Source organism: Marmota flaviventris, chromosome 3 (genome assembly GCF_047511675.1).
Source record: "Marmota flaviventris isolate mMarFla1 chromosome 3, mMarFla1.hap1, whole genome shotgun sequence".
Taxonomy (NCBI): Eukaryota; Metazoa; Chordata; class Mammalia; order Rodentia; family Sciuridae; genus Marmota; species Marmota flaviventris.
The window spans coordinates 8,397,110-8,415,147 of NC_092500.1; the positions used below are offsets into that span (position 1 = coordinate 8,397,110).

The 18,038-nt window shown below is 40.0% G+C and overlaps 2 protein-coding genes across 3 annotated transcripts in view; both read left to right on the forward strand.

The window, feature by feature from the left end:
• Positions 1-18,038, forward strand: part of Mrtfa (myocardin related transcription factor A) — a 138,384-nt gene that overhangs the window by 87,908 nt on the left and 32,438 nt on the right. For both annotated transcript variants that reach the window (XM_027927488.2, XM_027927543.2), the window contains one exon: positions 9,476-9,541. In XM_027927488.2, the coding sequence (XP_027783289.2) occupies positions 9,476-9,541 (66 nt within the window). The remainder of the gene's footprint in view (positions 1-9,475; positions 9,542-18,038) is intronic.
• LOC114088194 (phosphatidylinositol N-acetylglucosaminyltransferase subunit P-like) lies at positions 1,764-7,227 on the forward strand. The gene is given in 3 exon segments (XM_027929783.2): positions 1,764-1,772; positions 6,929-7,034; positions 7,037-7,227. Coding segments are annotated over 3 exon segments (306 nt in total).

Below are 18,038 nucleotides of genomic sequence, written 5' to 3' on the forward strand. Positions count from 1 at the left end.
AAGCATGCTTAGAGCACACACTGTATATTCAATTTCAACAGTGAACAGTGCTGATTCTTCTACCCTTCTCTGGGCTTTGCTTTTTAGATTTACCAGGTGCCTAGAATCTGAGAACAGAGAGCTTCCCTATGTGTTCTCAGCTGCCTTCCAAAGAATAACAGTGTCCTTTTCCTTTCTCTTTCCCCCTCTTTTTTTCCTCCTGCTCCACCAAGAACAACTTGGGATGTGATTTTAAATTAGGATGTTTTAAGAGGCTGGGGATATAATTCAGTTGGTAGAGTGCTTGTCTCTTATGCAAAAGGCCCTGGGTTTAATCCCCAGCAACACACACATACATACACACACACACACACACACACACACACACGTTTTGATATAAGGAAGGCCCTTTTGCTTTGCAGAATAAAGTTACTTCCTTGGAGGCATGGTACCAGATGACTAGCAGCTCTTTTACTCCTGCTTTGGAGAAAATCTCTCTGATGTTAAAGTCTCAATGAAACATTTCTAATCTTATATTTTTACAAAGCACTTTTCATGAACATTGTGGGGGTTTTTTTTTTGTTTTTTGTTTTTTTTTTTTGCATTTCAGTGGGCAGGGATCAGTTTTCAAAGTTGTATTGTATTGAGAAAATTGAGGGTAAAAGAAATTTTAAAAAAATATTTATTTATTTTTTTAGTTATTGGCGGACACAACATCTTTGTATGTGGTGCTGAGGATCGAACCTGGGCCACTCGCATGCCAGGCGAGCGCGCTACCGCTTGAGCCACATCCTCAGCCCAGAGGGTAAAAGAAATTAAGTGACTTGATTAGGTAACAGCAGAGGACTAGAATCCATGTCTTCTGATTCTTTATTTGATGTCCTTTGGTTTCCTCTTAAAGGACAATTTTGTAAGTGTATTACATTCACTTGGAACTTTTAAAATATCCAAATACCCAACCCAGTATGCAGTGCTTGCCCCTTTCCCCAGAAGTCATGTTTGAATTGAAAGTAAACCTTTTCTGGTTGAGAATAGGGCTAATCATAGAATACACAGGGCCTTTAAGTGCTGTTATTATATTTAAAAACAAGCCAGAAATATGTGGTTTAGTGAGTACTGTGCCAACCCAGTCAGGCTGGTTTCCCAAGCTGAAGGAAGAAAATTAATCATGAAAAGGACTAGAATAACTTTGTGTTTAGAAAGCTTAAAAAAATCATATATAGGTTGAATATCCTTTATCTGAAATGGTTGGGACTAGAAGAAGTATGTTATATCTTTGATTCTTTTTTATTTTAATTTTGAAATATTCCTGAACTTTATAGGTTGAGCATTCTAGTCCAGAAATCTGAAATGTGGATTAGGGAAGTAAGAATGTAAACCAGTTCAGTGGGATACTGTAGGACAGGGGATCTAAAGAGCAAAATTTGCAATAGAACTGAGTAAAGGAACACAGAAATATCTATTTCCTTTTATATCTTGCTAGGATATATCAGGAAAGATTTTATACACACACATATGTATATAATTTTTTAATTGTAGCTGGACACAATACATTCATTCATTCATTCATTCATTTATATGTGGTGCTGAGGATCAAACCCAGGGCTTTGCACATGCTAGGTGAGCGCTTTACCATTGAGCCACAACCCCAGCCCAAGAAAAGATTTTTTAAGAGTGTCTTAGCACATTATCTGGTGCTGTAACAAAATGCCATAAACTAGGTAATTTATAGAGAATCAGAGTTAATTTGGCTCATGATTCTGGAAGCTGGGAAGCACAACAGCATGGTGCCAGTATGTGGTGAGGGCCTTCTTGCCATGTCTTAACATAGCGAGAAAGAGCAAGTGTGCTAGCGTGGGTTTTTTTCTTCCTCTTATAGAGCCACTAATTCCTTCATGGGGACCCAACCTCATGACCTTGTCTAATCCTAATGACTTCCCAAATAGCCCCACCATCAGTCACCATTAACGTATGAATTTGGGGCTTAAATTTCCAACACATGAGCTTTTGGGGGGACACATTCAAACATAGCAGGGCATGTACAATAAGTAGGGGCCTAGAGGAGAATTACTTTTTGGGGATATCACAAAACTACTTAAAACTTCAGCACAAACTGAGCATGAGTATAAAATATTTTTAAATCCCAGCTTGTGTGTTCACTCATCCTACCCCATATAGGAAGGATCCTATTTTTCTTTCTGATATTCACCATTGGGTAGTATCACCTTTGTGCTCTCAAAATACCTAAAAGATATATAAATGTTTTTTTTTTCTCAAGAAACTATTTCTTTTTAGTATATATGCACACATACCAGATAAGACTTAAATTTGCCAGTAACCCTTAGTCGCAAAGCAAATCCATTTTTTGGTGTGTGTGCTAGTCAAAGTTGTGTTTTTCTTTGTCTTTTTGAGTGAAAGTGTTTATTATAGACATCTTCTTTATAATATTGCAATTCATTTTGAACCCTTTTTTTCCCCTTAGACCTGAGTTCTGTGAGAGTGAAAACTATGTTTTCTTCAAATATACATCCCTAACACACTCAGCCCTTTTGACAATATGAAAAATATTTGAGGGTTTGGGGATTTAGCTCAGTGGCAAAATGCTTGCCTAACACATTCAGGACCCTGAGTTTGGTCCCTAGCCCTGAAAACAAACAAACAAACAAACAACAACAACAACAAAATGATGTTTGAGTGCATGAATTAAACCATGAGAATATTCTAACTACTTAGTTAGTATGTGTACTTATTTGATGTTTGTTTCCTCCTGAAATTAAATTAACTAAAGACAAGAACTATATCTGTCTGGCATGTAGCAGACCCTCTTATTCCTTGAATGAATACTGAAGAAAAGAGAAACTTTGAATAAAGAACTATGGAAAAATTGAATACGGCCTGCATATAAGGCAAGTAGACCTGTGGATCCTCTGGTACAGGAACCCAGAGCAGTCAAGCATCTGAGAGTACAGGGAATAAGTGGCACTGTGAGCTGTAATTCCTCACTGTGGTTTCTCCCATAGTCTATATTCTCCAAAGAGTTTTAGTATCTTAAATAGTTGACTGTTTAACAGCAAAAAGGAACTGTGAAGACTTAGTCATCACAAAACATGAAAGGAGAAAAACTGGATTCTAGGATTCGACCTCTCTCATACTTCATTCTTTTTTTTTTTTTTTTTAAAAAAAATTATTTTAGTTGTTGAACGACTTTATTTTATTTATTTATATGTAGTGCTGAGAATTGAACCCAGTGCCGCACACATGCTATGGAAGGACTCTGCCACTGAGCCATGATCCCAGCCCAATCATATACTTTATCCACAACTTGTAATTGTTGTCACCCTTCAATGTCTGTTTTCCCACTGAACTGAAAGCTTTATGTGAATAGAGGCAACAGGTGTATCTAGAACCTGGCACAGTCTGACACAATGAATGGGGAACACTCTACTCTACCCCTCCCAACTTTCAATCCCTATGTATGTAGCCATGCTGGAAAGTAACCCAGCAGAATAACCTAAGAATGAAACTAGTCTGAATAACCTTGGGGTTCTGAGTGACAGGTGATAGATATGTTTTTACAATTTGAATGCCACTAACTGATTTTTCAGGCATATAGAATCAACCAAAGTGTAAAATACATCAGTAGAATCGGTGTGATTCACTGCTACAGAGATGAACATTCTGTCAGCATGTTTAGCTCCAATTAAGGCTAAACCTCAGCCTGTTCCTTCTCTGATCTTCCCAGTAAAACACAATTTTTATTTTGAAGCTGGAAGTAGTTGTGTCTATTGCTGACTTGGATTTTCTTATTTTTGGGGGACTGGTGTCTAAAAGTTAGGAGAAAAATATGTCGATTATTAGTAGAACCAACTTTGGGAATTTATAGGGCCAGAATTTAGAATAAGAAAGTACTATCTGAAGTTATTTTTAACAATTACTACTTTAGATATGTATTATACTTTGATTTTCCAAGTAGTCAATTATTCAAATAGCAATTGCTGCCATTATTGTAGGCCAGTGAAAAACTTGATTATCTTCATGGGGCATGGAAAACCTGAAGTGTCCCACTTTATGGCTTCTTGTTCTTCCAAGTCTTTTCTGGCAGGCAGCTTAGTGGACTTCACCATCCATCAACTCTAAAGGCATCTGTTCATCTATATATAGGCTGTTCACAGAGACTCATTTAGAAACAGATGATATATTAAATTTGTGGAATTCAATAACAGTGATGGTATAAAGACTCAGGCTTGTGCACAAGTAGTTGTTTTTGTTCAGTTTTCATTGACTTGGGGAGTGGTGAAGACTCTTGTACAGTGAAATAGATTATGTCAAATCCTTACTGCCTTCTATCTCCTGGGACTAGCATTGTCTGTGAAAAAACCTTAAGTGGTTTCAGATATTTCTTGGTGAGGATGGATGAGCATTAAGTTCATGGTCACTGAAATATACTCCTGATTGGGGTTGACTTCTGCAGTGAGCACAGTACACATGGCTCATGTCACTTTCACAATTTATTGAAAAGAAGTTATTATTTCTTCCAAAATTCGTAAGACCTGAACGTGTAAAGGCATTTTATCAAGAGTGTTTAGAATTAAGAGGAAGTAAGATAATTAAGGAAAAGGAATATTTGCATAAATGCTGTTTCTTTGTAGATAAAAGTCTTAGAAGGATCATTGGAAATCTACACAGCCTGGAAGATAAATCAGTGAAGTGTAGGTTGACTTCCATAATCCAGAGTTCACTGCTTTTGCCTTTTTCATGTCCTTAAGTACATTGTTAGAGCTAGCAGGGGGTGGTGGTGCAATGTTTAAGATGGTATATACCTACAGTCAAGTGTAGTAGTACTCAAGATAATACTGACCCAGAGTAAGCACTCTTTTTTGAATGGGAAACTTGGTCAGATTTTAGATGAGTGCAGACTTGGCAGTTAACTTTTAGGGGAGACATATGGAATTTTCAGGTAAATGGACTTTAATTTTGTAGTTTTAGAGATGAAAATTTTATTAAACAAATGTTAGTTTTTATAGGCTTCATTACTTTCATGAGGTCAGAGGTTTTTCAGTCAAGAAGTTTGCACAGTAGCCCTCACGATCCTGTCTATATATGATTTACTTAGGAAGACAACTGATTTTTCAAAATTATTCTCAGGTACTAACCATTGCTTTCATAAATTATTGTTCAGGCTTATTGAATTGGATTATTTGCATGAAATCAAATTATTATTTTTTGCACCAGGAATTGAACCCAGGAGTGCTTAACCACTGAGCTACATGTCCAGCCCTTTTTATTTATTTATTTTTTGAGACAGGGTCTCACTAGTTGCTTAGGGCCTCACTAAGTTGCTGAGGCTGGCCTTGAACTTGAGATCCTCCTGCTTTAGCCTCCCAAACACTGGGATAACAGGCATGAGCCATCATGCCTGGCTAATTTATTATTTTTAACCATTTTCTAATAGCTTACCTTAAGCCAGGCCTTACAAACATTATAAAAGATGATAGATTGTAGTCCTCTTATCCCTCTCCCTTTATCCTGGTTGGCTTCCCCTTTTCTTTCCTACAAAGCACACTACATATGATTAAGTCTCAACTTTAATGACATCTATACTTGGATATAAATCCCATTCCAGCACTTTTGACCTTTGTGATATGAGACAAAATTTATTAGTTTATTTATTTATTTATTGGGGGGGGGTGTTACCAGGGATTGAACTCAGGGGCACTCAACCATTGAGCCACATCCCCAGCCCTTTGTTGTATTTCACTTGAGACAGGGCATCACTGAGTTGCTTAGTGCTTCACCATTGCTGAGGCTTTGAACTCACAGTCCTCCTGCCTCGGCCTCGTGAGGCAAAACTGGTGAGGCAAAACTTTAAAGGTCTGATTTTTAGTTTGCTCGTCCATAAAAGGGAGATGGTAATCATATTATCCTCACAGGCTCCTCTCCTCGCTCCCCACAAACCTTCAGTCCAGGGCTGAGGATGGAACCCAGGACACATGCTGGCAAGAGCTCTACCACTGAGCTCTCCCTTCAGTCTTCCCCTCCTCTTTAAAATTAAATAACTTAAAAGCATGTCAGTCATTTAACACAAAGCCTCATACACAGTAACACATTCATTTACTCCTACTATTGTTTGTATTTTATTACTAGAATTATTGTTGCTGATCTGTGGTTATAATTTATTTTGAAATAAAATTCCTAGATTAATTTAAATTTTTTTGACTAAAGTTGATCACCTGAACTCCTATGATCCTGGTTTGAACCACCCATTTTCCTCAGTCACCCCCTTTGTCCTCCTGTTCCAGATCTGTTATGTTAGCAGAATGGGCTTTCAGAAGATCCTGGAAAAGCCAAGTGAGGAGTTCTGATTCTGGAATCAGGATGTTTGGGCTCAAATCCTATTCTACTCTTAATAGTGAATAAGCTTAGGTCAATTACTTAATCACTCTGGGCCTCATTTTCCTTTCCTGTAGGATGGGATTAACAATGCCTGCTCTTCCTCCCCCAGTACAGCTTCCCAGTCCATGTTTGTGCAGAGAAGTGGGTGCTGAGATTGTCCAAAGCCACAGGGAAAATGGTGGAAAATTCACTGTCACCATTACCAGAAAGAGAGATTTTGTTCTTAAGCTCCCATTTTGGCTTTTTTAAAAATATTTTTTTAGTTGTAGTCGGACACAATACCTTTATTTCATCTATCTATCTCTTTATTTATTTATTTTTAAAAGTCAGATGGCCTTGTCTTTTTTTTTTAAATATTTATGTTTTGGTTGTAGATGGACACAGTACCTTTATTTATTTTTATGTGGATCGAACCCAGGGCCTCAGACATGCCAGGCAAGCACTCTACCCCTGAGCCACAATCCCAGCCCCTATTTATTTTTTTATGTGGTGCTGAGGATTGAACCCAGTGCCTTTCACGTGCTAGGTGGGCTCTACTGCAGAGCCACAATCCTAGCCTCCCCATTTTGGCTTTGTCCTTTATCTTATGTGGGCTTTTATTCCTGAATCTTGGCTAAACTCCTCAGGCTTAACCTACTAGCCTCAAAAATATTGGGCAGTTGCATTCCTGTCCACCTCCTTAACATGATGAGTACTTCTCCAATCAACTCCATTCATACAATCACAGATAACTATGCTAAAAATCAACAGAAGAATTACCAAGAAGAGGCCATCGCAGCATTAAGAAATACTCCTATTAGTGAAGTAAATCAAATGTTCTTTCTTGCAGCCAAAGAACTTTACACCAAAAACTGAGTTGCATGTAAAGATACTAACATTAAGCATGATAAGTTTTTGACAGAATAATTTTGACCATAATTATTTATTTTCTTTTATTATAGAAATGTAAAAAAAAAGGTGAAAGTTGTTCTTCTCTTAAGAACAACATAATTAATGTTGTAAATGTTTTAAATATTCACTGTTAATAGAATAAATAAAATATTGCAAAAAAATAAATAAATAAACAAAACTGCCCATCTCCATAGGGATGTTATAAGAAAAGTGGTTTAAAACACATGGGTTAGTCTGGGGCTATATTAATTTATAAAATAATAATAACCTCTTGCTAAGATTTCTTTGTACATATCATCATTTTGAGATCTAGTTTAATTTAAGAAGCAATTATTAGATGCAACCTTATTTGAGGTGCTGGGGGACATCTATTAATAGGATACATTTCTTGCCCTCTAGGAATTTATAAGCTATTAGGAGAGATGATTAGGGGTAACTATTACATAAGGCAAAATACTTTTTCATATTTTGCGCTCAGTGGTAGAACACTGGCCTGGCTTGTGCAGTGTCCTGGGGGGAAGGGGTGTAGGGAGCAGGGGAGGAGTCCTGTGAGGATGGTACCATTACTGTCCCCATTTTAAGGACAAGAAAACTAAAAATCAGAACTTTGTAGTTTTCATCACAGTTAAAAGTAGTCACAGAAGGCCCAGAGTAATTCTGCATGTGCGGAGTGAACTGGGAAGGCTAGGTGAAGGCAGTGGGCATTCCCTCGTGAAGTGAATAAAAGAAGCAGCAGAAGGTTCATGGTGCTTGAGGAAGAGGAGCTGGATAGTCCTGGTTGGGATGCTGTAGAATGGGAGATGTGGCTAAAGTGAGGACAGAGCCCTTGAGCTACTGCAGCAAGGGAAAGAGTGTTGGGATAAATTTGGTAAGAGGAGTGCGAGGTGGTGGAGGTCAGAGTTGCTCAGACATTGAAATCAGTACTGGGAAGGGTAATGATTCCTAAAGAGGTGAGAAGGATGGGCCGTGGGTTAGGTTTTTGGGAGAAAGAAGTTCTACTTTGAATGTACTGCATTTGGGATGTAGGCAGGAGCCTAGTTATGGTTCTCTCATTCTTGGAGGCCTCCCTAAAAGTGCTCTGTGGAAAAGGCCAATGTTAGGACCCTGTGATTTCCAGTAGATGCAGATTCCTTTCAGCTGTGCTTGCAGGGCCCCTATAATTGAAGGCCTATCATGTAAGGGGACTTCCTTTGGCCTGTGGGATCCTCTTACCCCCTCTTTGCACATTTTCTCAGTCATGGAACAACAGATTTGCCTTTGTCTTGTGTAATGTCTGGAACCTAAACCTCCCTTTAGGTTCCATTAACTTTTGCAGTAGAAATAATTGACTTCTTTTACTTAATAAAAATCCCTATTAAGTTGTTTCGTTAGGTGGTGTTGCCCAAGTAGAAATAGGAGAAACACCTCTCAGTCTGCTAGCCGGATGTGCTTTGAGTCATCTAGCTTGGTTATTTCACCCCAACAGAAAAAGGCCCTGAGTCAAGAGGAAGAGAAAGAAAAGAGGTATATTAATGGCACACTATCTTCTGTTCTAGAGGAATGCAAGGCTTGGTGAAAATATCTCTGATTTTTGGATACAAAAGAGAAGAATTTAATAACCAGTATCTTCTGCTCTCCGAGCAACTGCATCACTCACCATACACATGTTGTAAACATTCAATAAGGAGGGGCTGGGGTTGGGATCAGTGGTAAAATGCTCACCTAGCACATGCGAGGCACTGGGTTTGATCCTCAGCATCACATAAAAACAAACAAACAAATAAATAAATAAAGGTATTGTGTCCAACTGCGACTAAAAAAAAAGTATTTAAAAAAATATTCAATAAGGAAGTGCATGCACCTGGAAATCTTTCTGTTTGCTGGGTGCTGGTTGGTCCTCATGATGATATTTTCTGTGAATTCAGAATTGGTGTTTTTCAGTCTTAGAAGGAGGACCCAGTATTGTAGAAGGTTTTAACAAGAGGCAAGTCTCTGGTACTTTGTGGATTGTTATCGCCCTGCAAGACACTTCGCAACTTCCTCTTGCCACCCACAGCAGAATACGGAAACCCTGCTGTATCAGGCCACTTCTGCAATTACACAGTTACAATTCAAGGGAATCTTTCACGCTACAACCTTTTGTTTTTAGACTTTTTTGCATTTGAAAATGTGTCTTTTGAGGTGGAGTACCCGACTGACCCTTCATCTGTCCTCTCTCTTTGCTGCCCTGCAGTGCTGCAGTTGAAGCTCCAGCAGCGCCGGACCCGGGAAGAACTCGTGAGCCAAGGGATCATGCCACGTAAGTGCCCCTCTCTCAGCTATGATTGTTGCTTTAACGTGATTGTGTGAACCCAATATGCCTCTGAAAGCATCTAACATAAAACAAGGATGGTAGGGTTTTTTCCCTCTCTTTTTTTCCTCATGCTTTTCCAAGTCCAAGGATTCTCAGTCACTAAAAAGTTAAAATAACTGTCCTAATTGATGAAGTTCCGTGAAGCAAACTGCATTATGCATAAAGGGTGCCAGTGAATCTTTCTTTGCTTTTGAATCACACTTTTCGGAAGGTTTCTATGCTCTTACATTTACCATTACCAAAGGAGGAGACTTTACACTGAGGTATTGTGAGGAAGAACCCACTTCTTGCATATGGTTTGTCTTTGTGTTCAGGTTGTTAGGATAAGAAACTTCTGTCCTACTTGTTCTCAATAGGTATTTAGAGCAAGGTCCTCAAGTACCCTGTGGCTGAGATGGGTGTTGAGCATGCCTAAGTGAAGTCATGGGTGGACTGTCATGGTGATGGCCCAGTGCAAATTTCACCATGGGAGAGAAAGGAAACTAAACCTTGGAATCTATCAAAAGTGAGAAAATCCACTTTGAATAACAGTAGCATCATAAACTGTAAAAGCTGAAGCCAGCAGGATTTTGCTCTTTTTTTTTTTTTTTTGTACTGGGGATTAACTCAGGGGCACTTGCGCATGGAGCCACATCCCCAGCCCTATTTTGTATATTATTTAGAGACAGGATTGCGCTGAGTTGCTTAGTGCCTTGCCATTGCTGAGGCTGGTTTTGAACTTGAGATCCTCCTGCCTCAGCCTCCTAGAGCTGCTGGGATTATAGGCATAAACCACTGGGTCCAGCTAGAATTTTGCTCTTTTGATATTTCTTTCTAACTTATCGCAGAGCATAGGCTCTCTCTTTTTCTGTGTGTGTGCCATCATCACTTGTATTCATACTAATGAAGTAAATAAATAAATAAAATAAAAGTCACCAGGCAGAGTATCATATGCCTGTACTCCTGGAAATGTGCTTGTAATCGTGGCAGCTCGGAGACTGAGGCAGGAGGATCACAAGTTTGAGGCTAGCCTCAGCAATTTAGGGGGACCCTGCCTCAGAATAAAAAAGAGCTGTGGATGTGGTTTAGTGACAGCACCCCTGGGTATAATCTCTAGTACTAAAACAAGAAATCATGCAGCAACTTCTGGCTTCATCATGGGACAACTGGTATTTTCCACCTTAACTCAGTGCCTACTGACCTATTGCCACTGTGGGTTCCTATCTCTCATTTGCTCATTCACTCATAGTATTAATACGTGTCAATTAATAGAGCAAGATAAATCTACTCCTACTCTCAGGAGATTTATATTTAGAAGGGCAAGACTGATAATTAAAAAGGAGACAGGTAGCCAAGTGTGGTGATGTACACCTATAATTCTAATAACTTGGAAGGCTGAGGCAGGAGGACAGCCTGGGCAACTTTGTGAGACCGTAAGCAATGTAGACTCTGTCTCAAAATAATAAAATAAAAGATCTGGAAATATAGCTCAGTGGTGAAGTGCCCCTAGATTGAATCCGCAGTACCAAAAATAAATAAATAAAAGGAGACAAGTAAATAAGATAATTTTAGAATCTAATAAGTACTATGACATAAACTAACTAGTGTGGATGTATTAGCAGGTAATAGGAATAAAGCGGTGGTGACTTTATAGATAAGATGGCCAAGAAAGGCTTCCCTAAAGAGAAAATATTAGAGTTGAGATCTGTAGAATGAGTTGGAGTCAACCATTCAGAAAGCAGGGTTCAGATAGAAGGAAAAGTAAATGTAAGGGCCTGGTACAGGCAAGAGCTTGGTGTGTTTGAAGGAAGAACAAGGAAGCCAGTGTGGCTAGGGCATCAAGGTGTGTAAGGGAAGGGGAGCTAGTGCAGATGGGCAAGGTGCAGGTCCATTCACCATGGTCTGTCAGTGCATGGAGGAGGCACACTCAATTTTAAGTACAATGAGAAGTCATTGAAGGCTTTTAAGGCAAGTAAGGATGGTGTTTGATTTGTATCATGGTAATGTTAGCAGTCAGAAGTCTATTTCTATTCTAAACATCAGCCAATAATCTTGTTTACTGCAGCTTCCTACCAAACTATTTACCCACCTTATGCTATCTTCTGTGGCCCTTCAGTGAATAGCCCCCACCCCTAACCCTTAGTGTCAGGTGGCTCGTACAGTGGATCAGTAATGTGATCACGTAGGGCAGTACTGTGTTTTACAGAATGCTTCTCAACTGCTTTTCCCTTTCCTGGAAGACAGTATGCTTTTAGTGTCTCCTTTGTGCCTAAGTGCCTAAGGTAGTCTCTCTTTTTTTTGTACCAGGGATTGAATACAGGGTGCTTAACCACTGAGCCACATCCCCAGCCCTATTTGTATTTTATTTAGAGATGGGGTCTCACTGAATTGCTTAGGCCTCACTAAATTGCTGAGGCTAGCTTTGAACTCGTGATCCTCCTGCCTCAGCCTCCCGAGCTGCTTGGGATTACAGGTGTGCGCCACCATGTCTGGCTGTAACATAGTTTAAATGCTTTAGAGATTAAAGAAATATGGGGCATGACACCTGCCCTCAAAATATTGGACAGCCAAAATTTGGGTAGCTATAGTTTACCCGTCCACAATAAAGAGAAGTTCAGTACTGATGCATAGATGCTGACTGTAATCACACTACTAGTTCTGAGATAATGCCACTTTTCAGGATCTGTAATAGGTCCAGGATCGGAGAGCCAGGAAGATAATGAGTGCTTGAATTGTTCTTCCCCTCTTTCATTTCATAACAGGCACTACTGGAAATCATCAATTACAGTCTTATCAATTATCAGAACTTATCAATTACAGTTTCCTTGCTTAACATTTCTCACAATATGCCTTGTTAAAACAAATGATGTAATACTGGGCACACTAGCACACTCCTGTAATTCCAGCAATTTGGGAGATTGAGGCAAGAGGATCTCTAATTTGAGGCCAGCCTCAGCAAGTTAGCAAGACCCTGTCTCAAAATACAAAAATGAAAAGGGCAGGGGATGCAACTCAATGGTGAAATGCTCCTGGGTTCAGTCCCCAGTGCCACAAAAAATGATGGTACTGCTGCTTCAGCTGTTGCAGCTATCTGATTACATCCCCAAGTAGATGATGAACTTAAGAAAGTGTCTTATTAATGCTTCTGTTTCCAGTACCTGGCCCTACATGAATGAATGAAGGCAGCTAGTTGTGTGTGTGTGTGTGTTTTAGAAACAGAACCCACTCTGTTGCAAACCTGCTAAAATTCTGGACATGGAATTTGAACAGTTGTTCCTACTTTGTCAGGAGCCTAGGTTCTAAAATTGTTTTAAATATTTAATTATACACTTTGGGTTGTTCTCTGTGTCTGTAAAGTGAGAGTAATTGCCTTTCCTATAGGAATAGAAACAACTTGCTTTTGTGAGAAGAGTGCACCTTCCAAGAGCCACTATCACACAGTCTTTTTTTTTTTTTTTTTTTTAATATTCATTTAGTTGTCAATGGACCTTTACTGATAATGCGGTGCAGAAAATCGAACCCAATGCCTCACACATGCTAGAGAAGCACTCTACCACTGAGCCACCACCCCAGTCCTGTGGACACAATCTTTTTCTAGTGATGGAAGTAGTTAGCAAACTCATAGATTATGAAAAAGAATGTTGAAGCCTGGAATAGTTTCAGGTTGTAAATTCCCTGCTCGTCTGTGTTCCTGGTGATACAGGGATGGGGTTCTGAGTTCCTGAAGATGATTATCATCCCCCTACCTAGTAAGTAACCCTACTTTACCACCCCCTTTTCTCTTACTGTGATCTGTAGCCTCCCCTGCTGTCTACCCTAACTGCATACCTTACCCACACTGTGTATCCTTTAAGGAAAGTGTGAACAGTGCTGGGACAGAGTGTAAGTGATTGGCAAGTTGTTGCAGAGATTTGGAGATTTGGAGACCTGAAAAAATAACAGCTGGTTGGAAGCGCCCACTTCATTCCCATTGTGTTGGCCTGGAGAGTTTCTGAAAAGAGCCCTCATGTTTAAATTTGCTGTACAACTCCAGAGGAAGACAGGTTCTTGGAGCCAGAGAAAGGACCAAGGTCACCATGGCTGTATTTTGTCTCATCGTTTCTGGTTTATACCTTTTATGAAATTTTTCCCATGCCAACTGTTTTTCTAGTTCTAGGAAGAGAAAAACCCACCCAGCTCTTTTCCAAGAACACTCAGACACAGTTCCCATGGAGGGCTGTTCAGACATTGCCTCCTCCACAGGATTCGCTGTGCTTCAGGATGGCTCTTGTGTTTCTATATATTGTTCAGAGTTGGGGAATGGGCTTTCCATAGGATTTAGGGGGTGAGCATCCTCCAGTTCCTCTGCTGCTTGGTGTGCTCTTTCCATGCACCTCCGTGTGGGGCATGATGCCGATTTCTAATATGCTGTTGAACAGGATCATTTCCCAGTGTCCTGTATTCTCATTATGTAAACTTATGTCTTGAATTTAACACCACTTAAGCCCTACCAAATACAGAGTGCTGGATAGCAGAGGCCCTCACAGTCTAGGACCTGAACTTTCTCTAACATTCTGTGAAGCTCTGAGACTCCTCGGGGAGAGGAAAGATAGCACAGACAGGGAGCATGTGTTTAAGTCCAAAGATTGCAACCAGGAATGCCATCAGGTGAAGACTTACAGTGAGATGGGTCCTGTGTGGTAGATGTCCTTTGTTCTCAGACAGAGCTTCCCCTGAAACTTTTTAACACTTAGAGAGGTATATAAGATCACAAGGTGAAAGTGAAAGTTAAGAGAATTGTTCTGGTAGTGAGTACTGCCCCAGAGGAATAACCTTTCAAAGGAAAAGGAAAAATGTAGAAGTTCTCCTGATCCAGGCAAATGAGAAAGCAGCCTCCTGTGACTTCTTTGGATGTGAGAGAAGAACCATATTTGCCTCTTCTTTTTCTACCTGTTGTTGTTCCATTGAGACTCCTGGAGAAACAGCCTAGAGTAGCAGTATGTTTCTAATGCTGAGTTAACCCCAGATTACTAGTTTCCACTTAGAAATGAGTAGAAAAACCTTGATGCTCTGGGGTTGTGGTTCAGTGGTAGAGCACTTGCCTAGCATGTGTTGAGGCCCTAGGTTTGATTCTTGACTCTGCATATAAAATAAAGGTCTCATTGACAACTAAAAAACTGTTAAAAAAAAAAAAAAAGAAAGAAAGAAAGAAAGAAAAGAAAAAGAAAAACCTCGATGCTTTGGCAAGCACCTGAAGAAATTATTATTTTTGTCCTCGGGATACTCTAGGGACTTTTGTTTTCTCTTCTTCAGCAAGCTTGTCCTGTCTTGTCTTTTTCTTTTTCTTCTTTCCATGGTGCTGGGGATCAAATTCTCTAACCTCATTCATGTTGAGCAAGTACTTTACCACTGAGCTTCATACCCAGGCCTTGACATTTTATTTTAAATGGTGTTTCTGTGGGCCAGTCTAGTGCCATTGGTAACTCTTTCCTCTGAGTGGGTAGCAGAATCCAGAGGGTGAAGGCAACACAACTCAGAGATGGCCACGACTTAGTTTCAATCCCTAGGCCTTTCAGACTCCTCCACTCTTGGAATGTGTTCAGACATGTTGCCAAGTGGATCAGTGAGCAGATCAGTCAGCTAGTTTTGCAAGGTGGTTCATGGGTCTGCAAGTAGGCCTTGTGCAGCTCATATTGATCCTGGAAAGAGTGGCTTCACTTAATGGGCTTCTGCAGCTCTGTAATTTTTTTTTGTGTGTGTGTGGCAGTGGGGATTGAACCAGGTATACTGTATATCCCCAGCCCTGGTTTTTTGTTTTGTTATTTGAAGCAGGACCTCATAAGTTGCCCAGGCTTAAACTTTGTGATTCTCCTACTTCACCCCCCTTAATAGCTGGGCTTGGGGCATGTACCACCATCCCTGGAAAGCTCTGTTTTGTTTTGTTTTAAAAATGGTTTTATCAGTGCATTATTATATGTAATAGTTGGTTTTATTTTGACATAATCATATGTGTGTGGAATTTAATTTGCTCCATTGCAGTTCCCAGTGCTTCCTTTTCCCCCCTCCCCACCTTACCCCCCCCCCCCACTGGCCTGCCTTCCATCCATCTATTTATTTTCTTTTAATATTTATTTTTTATTTGTAGTTGGACACAATACCTTTATTTCACTTATTTATTTTTATGTGGTACTGAGGATTGAACCCAGGGTCTCACACGTGTGAGGCGAGTGCTCTATCACTGAGCCCCAGTCCCAGCCCCATCCATTTATTTTTTTTAATTAGTACTTTATGGATATACATAAAGGTGGAATTCACTATGGTATATTTATTTATTTATTTATTTTTAGAGAGAGAGAGAGAGAGGGAAAGAGAGAATTTTTTTTTTTTTAATATTTATAGTTTTCAGTGGACACAACATCTTTGTTTGTATGTGGTGCTGAGGATCGAACCCGGGCTGCACGCACGCCAGGTGAGCACGCTACCGCTTGAGCCACATTCCCCAGCCCACTATGGTATATTTAAATATATACATAGCATAATTCTGTTAAATGCATTCTGCATTTAAGGTCTGTGTTTTTTAATAAGCTTTGCTACATCTTGACTTTCCATCTCTCCAATACTGTAGTTCAATACCTCTGTTACTCTTCACCTGTCAGTGTTAGCCACGTGGTCCACACAGAGATGGCATGGCCACTGCAACATGCACAGCCAATCTAAGCCAATCTACTTGGTTCCAATCTGTTCATCTAGCTATAGCAGTCTTTGCCCCCAAAAGAAATTTCTCATCTTGGAAAAAAGGCTGTGTAATGCCTAGAAGTGCCAGGGTTGATTACTATGATCCCTTTCTCTCTGAAGTTAAAGTATTTCTAATTCTTCCTCTTCGTCTTCCCTCTCCTTCCTTTTCCTCTTTCTCTCCTCCTCTTCTTTCTCCTCCTCCTCTTCTCCCCTCCACCTCACTAATCTTCTGCCTTACTCCTCCTCCTCTTCCTCCTCCTCCTCCTCCTCCTCCCCCCTCCTCCCCCCCTCCTCCCCCTCCCCCTCCTCCTTCCTGTCCCCAGAAGTGCTTTGTGGTAGTCTATGAACCCTTGCCCCTGTGAGTCAAAGAAGTTTGGCCAAGATCTGATCAGTGACCCTCTCCAGAAGGAGCTTGGGAAAGGCCTACCCAGCCCCATGGTTTGCCCATTGAAGAGACCTGTCATTGCCCTCACACTCTGGCTTCTTTATGGATTGTGTTAGTGTTAACTCATTTGCTCTTTCATATACAGAGATATCTTTGGATAGAAGCAATTCTCCATTCCCCTTCCCTCCTCTCCCCTCCCTTCCCTTTTTGTTTCTTCTCTATTTTTAATCATCAGAGAACCCTACCTGATGAGGTAGTGTATCCACCATAGAAGTGAGGCTAATCTGATCCCCATATTTGAAGGCTGAGATAAAATTGAATTAGGTGTATGGGGACATGGCCTCTATAATCCTTTCTTTTATTTCAGGAGAATACCTGAGGACATCACTTTCTCAGGTTTTTTGTTGCTTTTATGATACATGTCCACATCCTCATCTCTCTTCTTAATGCTGTAGGGTGTATTTCTACCTCAGTGATCAGTGACTGATGTAGAGCTTGCTCCTTAGCCAGTTCCTATCAAGTCCTAGAAGAGGAGTCTGAAGTGAATTATATATTCATGGTCTTGAGTGTATTCCTTGAATCCAAAGAGTTATCTAACAGTGGCTTCTGTTGAATAAAATGGACCATTTTATTCAAATGGCCTCACACACGCTAGGCAGGTGCTCTACCATTGAGTTACATCTCCAGCTTTAGAAAGTAGTCTTCATGAGATCTTGGTATAATATAATATCTAAAAGAAACATGAGGTGTTAAGTTTTATTTCATAAATGTGTTCTTAATATTTGAGGGATCCAAGGTGAACTTTTTTTGAGGATAATAAATGAAGTGGAAGAGATTATAAAGACATTTGTTGGGGGGCTGGAGTTGTGGCTCAGGGGTAGAGTGCTTGCCTAGCGCATGTGAGGCCCTGGGTTTGATCCTCAGCACCACATAAAAATAAATAAAGTAAAGGTATTGTGTCAAACTGCAACTGAAAAATAAATATTAAAAAAAGACATTTGTTTGTGCTACTCCTAATTACCTTGACAATTTTAATCTTAAGGAATTACATGCTCAAGAGGAGCCCTGATAGATACTGATGGTGGTGATTTAAGATTCTTCAACCTAGTGCAATGTTGTTTTCAGGAGGGCAAAAGCAATTTGTAATTTATGTCCAAACAGTTGACTTGGCATATTAAAGAAAAAAAAGGCAATAGTCTTTTTTTTTAAATGTTGTACTCTACCAAGGAGTGTATACTGGAACGGTAATGGACCTATCTGAAGCCTTAGGCTGTGATGTGAAAGCCACATATAAAACGGGGCTGCTATATATGTCAAAGAGAAGCCTAGAAGACCAGTGTTAGATTTCTGTTACTGTAAAAAAAT